Source organism: Alligator sinensis, unplaced genomic scaffold, assembly GCF_000455745.1.
Source record: "Alligator sinensis unplaced genomic scaffold, ASM45574v1 scaffold1841_1, whole genome shotgun sequence".
NCBI lineage: Eukaryota > Metazoa > Chordata > Crocodylia > Alligatoridae > Alligator > Alligator sinensis.
Window position 1 is genome coordinate 273,963 of NW_005843034.1, and position 10,720 is coordinate 284,682.

The 10,720-nt window shown below is 40.6% G+C and overlaps 1 protein-coding gene across 8 annotated transcripts in view; it reads left to right on the plus strand.

The window, feature by feature from the left end:
- Positions 1 to 3,358: 3,358 nt before the first annotated feature.
- The window catches only part of RUFY2 (RUN and FYVE domain containing 2), a 68,470-nt gene continuing 61,108 nt past the window's right edge, over positions 3,359 to 10,720 (plus strand). For all 8 annotated transcript variants that reach the window (XR_003092048.1, XR_003092047.1, XM_025193232.1 and 5 more), the window contains exons 1-4: positions 3,359 to 5,177; positions 6,041 to 6,158; positions 8,594 to 8,695; positions 9,571 to 9,694. Coding sequence is in view for 6 of the 8 variants with exons in the window: in XM_025193232.1 (XP_025049017.1) it covers positions 4,979 to 5,177; positions 6,041 to 6,158; positions 8,594 to 8,695; positions 9,571 to 9,694 (543 nt within the window). In the remaining 2 variants the exon portion in view is untranslated. The remainder of the gene's footprint in view (positions 5,178 to 6,040; positions 6,159 to 8,593; positions 8,696 to 9,570; positions 9,695 to 10,720) is intronic.

Below are 10,720 nucleotides of genomic sequence, written 5' to 3' on the forward strand. Positions count from 1 at the left end.
CGGAGGAGCTGCAGAGCGGGGAGTGGTGGCCCGGCCCGCTCGAAGCGCGGCGGTTCAGGCCAGGGCTGCACGAACGGCCCCGCGGGCCTGCCGGCGCCAGAGAGCGGGATCGTGGTATCAGGGCGGGGCTGAAGGCAGCCCCTCTCCTGCGGCCAGAGGATTAAGATTAATTGGGACCCTGGGCAAACAGAGTATTGGAGCCTCCCACCTGGTGAAGGCAGGTGCTCTCTGTGTCCCCAGGGGGCTGCGGCTGGGCCCACCCAAGCAGCTGCCTGCGTGGGTGGGGGTGTGAGTGCTGCCCTGGTGAAGGTGGCCCTGGCACTGGGCAAGACCATCTGCACAGCCGGGGCTGTGTTGGGCAGTGGGGGCTGCAGTCCCCCAGGGGCTAGTCTGGGAGAGGGCAGGGCTCCGTGCCACCCCTCTGCCCACCCCAGCGGCAGATTGTCCCATCCTGTCCTGTCAGCCGTACTGATGCCAGCAGCCGCTTACAGATAGGGGGGAGCAGAAGTGGGGCTGCCCATTGGGCCTCCTCGCAGCATCCGGCCCCAGGAAGCTGCTGCTGCCTTCAGGGAGCTCTGCTGGCCTTGGCCCTGGCTCTAGCCCTGACCCAGCCGGAGGGGAACAGGCACGTGCTGTCAGCTCTGGATGCCTGCGGCCGGATGCCTGTCTGAGCTGTGCTCCCCCTGGTGCCCCCCAGGGTCCCAGGTTGGCGGGGGCCTGCAGGCCTGGGTCCCACTGGCCCGTGCATTAATCTACCCCTGCCTGCGCTCTGGATGAACCCGGCTCCTGAGGGCTCTGGGGTTTCTCTTGTTTCCTGTGAGAGACCCTCTGTTTTCCATGGGAATGCATTGCTTTTCTCGCTGGGTAGAGCTGGGGGAGGCAGGAATTTCTTGTATTAGCAAAACCTGTTTTTTTGATGAAGGCGTTTAGGCAGGGTGGTGGGCTTCAGTTCAGGCAACACGGACATATGCTGCCCTTAGCTGCAGTTTTCAGTGACTGATCCTTTCTGCTAGTGAAGGTGTGGATGTGGTGTGGTAAATGCTGCTCATCTGTCCGCTAATGGCAGCTGTTGTCCAGATGGAAGGAGCAGCATTACTTGGGAGGGTCCAGTCTTGTTGGCATGATTCCTGCGAGTGGGTGGAAATCAGGGGAGCATGGGAGTGTTCTCACTACTTTTTCTTTCTAAACCGAGCAAGACTTGGTGGTTTACACTTGGCTGTCTTCTATTTATCAGGCATCTACCCCAAAAGGTCCATGAGTGAAGGCCCGTTATAATTATGGACCTGCTTGAATCCTGGTTTTGTGATTTTTGCAGAAACCGGAGAAAACGGCAATCTCTGTAGTTGCTGCAAAATATGGCTTTGGCTGTAATTTCCTAGGAAATCAACCATAAAAAAACACTTATTGGAATAAAATGTTGGGAGCCAGTGATCCTTGCTGCTGCAGCATCGCCTTGCAGCCTGCCCAAGACAAGGTGCTGGATAGCAGGGCAGCAGCCCTTGTGCCTTTCTGCCAGTCAAGTGATGGGGGGTGGGGTTGCATGAAGGGCAGTCAACAGTCAAGATGGTGGCCACTCCTTGTCCCTCTTTCCTGCCTGCCAATCACCACTGAGGGGTGGGGCCTCTTTGCCAGTCAGTGCCAAGGGGTGGGGCTTCCATTAAATGACTGCAAAATTGGCTTTTTAGGTTGCAACTAGGGCGAAAATTGATTTTTGTCACTGCAAGTTAGGTCCCTAGTTATAATATCTTTGCAAATGGGGACCAAACACCTTCAAAATATTAAAATAAGAAAGAGGGAAAAACAGACGTTCCAGTCCAGTACACAACTACACTAAATGTAAAAATAAAACCAAAGCAAAGCCTCTTTCCTGAAAAGGTTTACTTTGAACTAGGCAAGGGGAAGAGAGTGAACATTAAAATGACTGGGGAGATAGAAATGGGCAAGGATATGCCAAAAAAGTTAGGTTTATGGCATTTGAAATGAATAGGATTTGCAGCATGCCACTGAGGAAATATGAAAGATGCCAAGATGCTGCTAAGTGAGAGCTCCACATCTTAAGCCTCTGTATTGAGCAATGCCTGCAGCAGTAGAAAGTTTTGCTGATGTAATTTGTATTGGCAGGAAAGGAAGTGATTAATTTTTTAAAACCATACTTCCAAAATGGCCAAAGCTAGTAATGATTTTGATATCATTCTTGTTCATGAAATCACCCTCTAAAATATCAAGTTATAACAGCCTGTAGCTTTTAAGATTTTAGAAAGTATAGTATTACCATGATGATAGTTTTTATTTCATTGCATACTTAGAAAAGTGTGAGGTAAGTTTGATAGTAATCTGGCAATCATTTTGAAGTAATACCCTCCAGAGTAGAGTTGCTTTTGCTAAGGAATATAGTTGTGGGAGTTAAAGGTAGGTATACAGTAGTTTTGACATTTGGTATACATTTTATTTAGTTTTCTCTCTTAGAAACAATTTTTGCTTATTAAAAACTGATCTGAAAAAATTCAGTTATTTTGTGGAAGTTTTACTGTGAGCACAGGTTCAAGCTCAAATAGACAACTTCTTTAATGTTGTTGTGTTATGCCTTCAGGGAAACGTGGTGAGAAAATGTCATAGCTCTTCTGATTTTGATGGGAACAGTGCAGTTATCATGTTCTGAAAATTAGGGCGGTGTGAAGCTTCGGTCACTGATTCAATTCACTGATTAAGATTTGGCTCAATTTGGCTGCTGAATCTCCAGATCCGAATCGAATTAGACCCTTTAATCTCTCAGAATCGAATTGGAACCCTCTGAACTGATTTGGAGAGATTTGATGATTCAGACATAGACACAGCTTTAAATGTTTTTTCTACATACCTCCAGGTACCAGACAGCTCGTGAACACTGAGATGGTGGGTCAGATGGAGCGCCGCACAGGAGCGCTTGGGCATCCCCAGTGCACTTGGCAGTGGACCCAGAAGTGGACCAGAAGCACTTCTGGTTCGCTTCTGGGTCTGCTGCGGAGTGCACAAGGGACCCCCTCCTCTGCCCCCCAGTTTGGCGACTGGTGCCTTTTTTTGGGTCTGGGGGGGGCACCCAGGGTCCCTCCACGGCTGCTCGCCAAGCTGGGGGACCAGTTGGTGGTGGGGGGGTGGTGCCTGTGCGCTTGGTGGTGGATCCGGAAGTGGACCGGATGTACTTCTGGTCCACTTCTGGGTCTGCTGCAGAGCATGCAGGGGGCACCCCTGTGCTCCTGTCCGCCCCAGCATTGCAGCATTCACGACCTGCGCCTGCTACCTTGAGGCATGTAGAAAAAATATTTAAAGCTGTGTCTATGGCTGAATCGCTAATTCTCCAAATCGGCATCAAATCTTCAGGTTTGGATTCGGCCGAATCGAATCGGGACCGTGATCCAAATCAACGAATTGAATCGCTGTCCTCCGAATCAGCTGGAATCCAAATCAAATACAGCCTGCTTTGCACACCCCTAGCAGTTACGTATAGAGATCTGGCAGCTCAGAGCAAAGTGATTAACTATACTGCCAACCACCGCAGACATTTGAAAATCATGAATTGGGTCTCAAAATATCATTACCTTAAAAATCATGAGATTTTTAATAAAACTGACTATTTGGCTTCTGCATTTCCTCCATAACTATAAGGGTTAGAGACAAAGAGCTGAGGTTCTTGTGCAGTTTCCTTAATTCCAACAGTTAAGAGTTTTAGGAAAAACAAATATGACCTCCATTTTATCAGAAAGCTGTGTTGAGACTGTTCCTGAAAATGCCCAGAGAGATGCTGTCAACTGGTATTTGTTTTGAAATGTGAATTATTTTGGCAAGTTTTACAAAATGTAATAATGGATAGAAAACTTCCTATGAACTTAAAGAAAACTGAGAAAAGAAAACTCGTTTCTGTGTCCATTCTAAACTTCTCTCTGTAGAACTGTAAAACAAAGCCACCACTTTGTGTGGGTGCATAAAGATCATAGTATCATAGTACTTATGGTCGGAAGGGACCTAAACAGATCATCAGGTCCAACCCCCTGCCCTGGGCAGGTACGGGTACCAGGATCATATCACTCCAGCCAAATATCTGTCCAAGATGGAGACTAGCATTATATTTGAAGTCTTAATACATGCACAATTTTTTTCTGTGGTATTACTTTTGAGAATGCAGTCATAGGAATTCCTTACAGGATGTAAAATTAAATCCATGTATAAGTCTCCATGGAATTGGGGCCGTGATGGAAATAAATTGTAGACCAGAGGTTCCCAAACTTTTTCTTATTGCGTACCCCCTTCCAGATTTACCAGCTGTCCGCATATCCCTTCCAGCATGTTTTATATTTTAGCCTCTTAAGTACTAATTACTAGTATAAGGAGAATTAAATCCTCCATCGCACAATTTCTCCTGCATACCCCGCAGAGATGTCTTGCATATCCCTAGCAGTATGTGTAGCACAGTTTGGGAAACCCTGGTGTAAAGAAAAGAAAGAACTGCTATTTGATTTTCAGATGGATGTGTGTCTTGGATTCAGACTGTTGTTGGCTGTGCTATATTAAACAGATGTAACTTTATTATAAACACATGTTTTGGTATCAGAGGAGGCACTGGTCACTAGTATGCAGCTGATTTTTTTTTTTGATAGCTGCACTGGTAAGGGCTACAGAATAAACCTTTATTCTGTTTTTTAAGTCTGGGTAAATTACCTTGTTGGCACTGATTGATACAGAGATAAATTGAAACAATAATACAGCTCAAAACCATGTAATTCTGTATACAACGCATGGGAGAAGGCAAGGTGATGACAGCTTACTTTATTTGTATTAATATGTTACCCATACTTAACATATGTGTATTTGTTTTGGCAGTTATGTTGTTTTTTTAGTTATACCGGAGTTAAACTATTCATTTGCATAAATCCAGGTTAGGGTGACACAGCTTTGCTATGAACAAGTATTTAGTTGGTTAATTTTCTGTTTTAGTAATTGAAATATGCTGATTTTTCTTCCTCGTCTAGCTGTAAAAGATCCCACAGCTGTAGAAAGAGCGAATTTGCTGAACATGGCTAAATTGAGTATCAAAGGACTGATTGAATCAGCTTTGAGCTTTGGTCGGACTCTGGATTCTGACTATCCGCCTTTGCAACAGTTCTTTGTTGTCATGGAGCATTGCCTAAAACATGGTCTTAAAGGTGCAGTAATAATTTTATTGTGGTTTTTTTGTTTTTTTTGGTACCAAAGCATTTTATATTTTTCTTTCTAAAGTAGGATGATATAGTGCATTAGCTACCTTGTACAATATTATGAGTATTTAAAGTGTTGTATAATAAATCCGAAGTATCCTAAACTAGTATAACAGACATTCTTACATGCGTACTCATTTCCTTTTTAAGTCACTGTCAGTTACTAGAAATGGTTTCTGAGGTACCAGGATTGTATACATGTTACTTGCATCTTGATTTAGTCTCTTAAATTGACACTTTGTGTTTCAATGGTTTTATATATTTGAATATCAATTTTAAATATGAAAACAAAATTGCTTTACACGATTATTTTCAGAAATTCCAAGCTATTATTAGGGGTTTAGGTTGTAGCTGTGTTGGTCTAAGGATATAGGCAGACAAGGTTCCTTGGGTGAATTTGATATGTTTTATTAGACCAACCCAAATGGTTGGAGAATAGTTATTAAGCAAGCTTTCGGGTTCAAAAACCCTTCGTCAGGCTAAGGAAGCTGCAGCAGTTGGTGTGTGCTAACTGCTGCAGCTTCCTTAGCCTGACGAAGGGGTTTTGAAACTGAAAGCTTGCTTAATCACTATTCTCCAACCATTTGGGTTGGTCTAATAAAAGATATCAAATTCACCCAAGGAACCTTGTCAAGCTATTATTACTAATTTTTAAAGTTTTAATTTAGAAGCTTGCTGGAGAAATATTTATATTCATACAGTGAAACAATTTCTTACTGTTTCTAACACAGCTATACTGATGTAAGCTTTCTGAGAATCAACTAAACTACGTAAATCGTTAATTAAATTAAATTATATTTTCATCTTACTAGTAAGAAAATCCTTTCTAAGTTATAATAAAACTATTTGGGGCCCTCTGGAACTTGTGGAGAAGTTGTACCCAGAAGCTGAGGAAATAGCAGCTAGCGTCAGAGATTTACCTGGCCTCAAGTAAGTATTATTGGTGTCATACAGCAGTAAAGGTTTAGGGCCTGATCCAGTATCCATTAGAAAAAATAATCATTTTGATATGATAATATTTTTTGGAATTCTCAGATTTACTTAATTACCATCCCCTTTCTTTAATAGTAAGAGGACTATAACATACCTCCCCGTGGCATTGTTTGTATGGCATTACTAATCTACATTGCAATACACTCTGCAGTCACTGGATCTGGTGTCTGCAAGTGATGAAATTTAGTTTGCTTTCTATGTTGGGAGATGAACGAGTTGATACCAGTCTTTTATTTTTATCTTTTTGCATTTTGTTCAATGTCAGGGACACATTTTACTAACACGAAGATATCTTGGAACAAAGGTTAGCGTTAAAGCTGTAGATATCTTAAAATATTTAGTTTCTTCAGCCCAAGAACTGGACTGTTTGTGGATAACCACTGCCAATTTATACAGCTTTTTCTTGTAAACCCTTCAGAGACTAAACATTGCAAGAGATTATCTGAATTGTTTCTTAATAAAATGTTTTTCAAACTTCTGTTAAGAATGGTTTATAGCCTTAAGAATGGTCATTCTTATTTTGCTATTTATTTGTTAATAAGGCTGAAGATTACTTTTTGCCATATTGTTTCTTTACTTTCTACATTTTGTTTTGCTTGGAGATTCGATGAATGAAAACAGCAGCTATTTGCACTTCCTGGTTCTCATGCAATAGCCAGGGTACAGAGTTTTGGGGCTGTAAAAATGGCATTGGGTCATGCTGTTTAGAGCAGGGTTGCCAAAGATACAGCCTTGTGAGCCCCATCATCTAGCCCTGTGTGCTACCCCTGGGTCTGGAGCTGACCCACGCACTGCACCTGGTGCATACCAGACTGACCTGGGTCATGCTGCACCCAGCATACGCCAGACTGGCCCCACACATGGGGTCTGGGATACATGCTCATGTGCCCCACTCAACTGCTTTGGGACATGCACTGCATGCAGTGCTTGGCTGGTCTGGGATGTGCACTGTATGTGTCTGCCCCAGCTAGTCTGGGATGCATGCTGCATGTGAAGCCTTTGGGGGCTGCTCCAGGGTGGCCATAGCATGTAGCATGGGTCCCAGATTGGCTAGAGTGGATGCTGCATGTGGCACGTTACAAACTGGCCCTGTAAGAGTACTGTGTGCAGCACAGTCCCTGATCAGCCAGAGCTAGTGCCATGTGCACTAGATCCAGCATGTTAGTGGCAAGGCAGGGCTGCTCCTGGTTTAGAGTTTTGGAATGATAGTAGTAGTCCTAAATGAGATGGGTCGCTGGGCCAAGAATACATAAAACAATTGGAATGCCTCCTGACTCTGTTAACCACACGTCTCTTTAGCTGGTCACTTTCATAGCCACAAACTCCCATTTATTTCAACCTGCTTTGATGTTATTGCATATTTCACTATGTCTTTGGGCAATTAAATTGCTTTCAAAATCTAACCCAAGGTGACCAGAAACAAACTGTAAATTTGCTAGCTTCAGTTGATATTGCTTTTGTTTAATAAATTAGTGTTAAATGCAGAACATATTTGATAAACTTGTAACATTTTATTATGTATCAGGGACATCTGAGATAATTTAAACTCATTTAAAGAGTTGTTTTCCTACATATTAACTGAATTCAATTTTTCATGCAAATACAGCCTGATTGAAATCCCAACTAAAATGGTTGTCTAGTAAATAGGAAATGGTGAATTATACATCTTTAACATAATAACAAATATAAAAACTAGGAATCTGAATAAATGTTTGTTGATTTATATAATTATTTAAATAAATATGTGTAGATACAAAAATTCTTATTAACAAAAATAAATAACAAATGCAGTGTAAAGATTATATTTGGGTTTTTTTTTTAATTAACATGCTTTAACTGTTAGATCTAATGTGAATGAACTTTTTTCTAGGAAAATAATTAAAAAGTACATGTGCAAGTAAGATTAAAATTAGTGATTTAAATCAAAGTGTGGGTCTTGTTAATTTAAATCAGTTAGTATTGGTGATTTAATTCATTTTGATTTAAGTCCCTTCATCCTAACTCATTAACATTGCCTTGCAAAACTTTATGTAATCAAAAGTCTGAGTTTAAGGTTTTAATTTGTTTGACAGACAGACCCAAAAGACTGTGTGTCCTAGTTAGATATACTTGTGAAATATTTATCTTAGCTGCTGTAATGACCTGCTTCAAAACCCATTGCAGAGTGTGGAAATCTTTCTATGGTTTTCAGTAGGATTTGGATCAATACCTTAAGAGCACAACATTTTAGACAGTTGTATCTTGACTGATTACTGAAATTCATTCAATTAAATATCTTAAAATATTCTTTTAAGTTTCAGTTGTTGTATCAACAAGCTGATGAAGGTCATTAGTTAAAAATTACTTCATGTATAAACTGTTTTTCTTTTCAGAACACCATTGGGCCGTGCCAGGGCATGGTTACGATTGGCTCTAATGCAAAAAAAAATGGCTGATTATCTACGTTGTCTGATCATTCAAAGAGATCTCCTCAGGTCAGTTGTTGTGAAGACTTTATTTAACCGTATCTTTACGTTTTTAATAAAATGCATGTAGGAAATCAAGGCTATTGTTATATCCGGTACTTTATATTATTATAAAGTTTAATTACATCCTTTTACTATAACTTCTTGTTTGTTATGGTGTAGTTGAAGTATGTAAGAGCTTCTAAACCCCATGTAACATCTTGGGCAATATAGTTTTAAGTATTAGGACATCTGTTGTTTGTCTTGTTATTTGTAAATGTATTTAGTACTGTATACCAAAATCATATCATAGATGTTTTTCTAGACGTACATTAAGAAAGTTTCCATGTTTACTGGAATCTAAGATGACTTTGAATTTTAAGATGATCCCCCCCATATATTATAATTAGATTTTATATATATATATATATCTATATCCAACTATATCTCTATATATCTAGATATGTATAGATTTGTTATAGTATTCCAGGTATAGAATCTAATTATCATTAGATTGTCCTGAATTCGTCCCCAACCCACTGCTACAGCAGAGAAAGTAGTGGCTGAGGGGGGGAGTCAGGTGACTGGGTGGGGAGTCAGGCAGCCTCCTTGCCTTCCTGCCCCCCTGCCACTTGCCCTCTTCCCTCCCCCAGCATCTGATAAAGTGAGCTCAGGCTATACATCTCTGATTTAGTTAGCCTATAAGGCCTCTGCCCTGCCTTCTGCCATCAGTGACTAAGTCAAAGTGTGATATAAATCTTTAAGAACATGAGAGCGAGGCTAAAATTAGAGTATGAAAGTCAGATATACATTCAGTTTAATATTGTTTAGCTAAATTTCACTGAGTTAACATGTAGCTTGAAATAAACAGTTATTTTAACATAGTGCACTTACCTGTTTAACAGTGAATTTTATGAGTACCATGCACTAATGATGGAGGAAGAAGGAGCTGTTATTGTTGGACTCTTGGTTGGGTTAAATGTGATAGATGCTAATCTGTGTGTAAAAGGAGAAGACTTGGATTCACAAGTAAGTGACTAAAAATAAAGTGATAGGTATGCTGATCAGCTTTTATTTTGCTTTTTCTGTTTCAGCTTGATTGTATTTTTTTTTTTTTTTTTAGAGAGATGTAAACGTTTAGATGTTTTATTAATTATAGAGATTATTTACAGTCTGATCCGTCTCCATCGGAAGTCAATGACAATGTTTGCACTGAGTTTCAGAGAAGTTGAAACACACTCTTAGGTTATGAATGGTGCTTGGGTTGAAAGCCCTGAAAAAAATGTTCAAAATGTAATTCCTTAGTTCGACAGCAAGACTTTTGGGCTTTATCAACCGGACCGAGAAGTGGATCTAGGGAGACAGATCCAGAATGGAAAGGTAGTCAACACTGTAAAGATCAAAATTGTGAGAGAACAGTGTTGAAGAATGGGAAAGATGTGAATCTGTCAAAAGACTCATGGAACATCTAGACTATTAAGAGGAGAACAGGACAGAACAGTGTTGCACAATTCAAGGAAAAAATAGGTTTTAAGAAATTATGCGTGTTCAACAGTGTCAGAAGTATCAAGAGGCTCACAAACGATGAGGGTACACAAGAGGCCTTGAGATGTGGTTATGCAGAGAAAACAGCAGTCTCAGTTGAAGAGAATCAAGAAAGAAAGGAGGAGAGAGGAATTCAAGGCAAATGTTGTAAATGGCACATTGGGTTAGTTTAGATTTTGCATAGAGATGAAGGGAAATGAGGTAGTAAATACAGTGATAAGATTTTGTTTTTCTTTGAATATGGTAAAGATCAGTACATGATCGTATTGTTTGGAGAAAGGGAGAGAGCTTTTAGGAGGAAATAAAAGGTATGAATAAATTGTTGAGATTTGAGTGTGGGAATCAATGACGATAAGAGAAGCAGCGTTATTTGGCAAGGAATATTGCAGAACTGGAAGGAGAGAAGTGTTTAATGTTTACTGGCAGAGACATTATAAATCTTTTATTTACATAGAATGAGTAGGATTACCCTGTATTTAAAAATAAAGTTATGCTTCATCTATTCCTGCT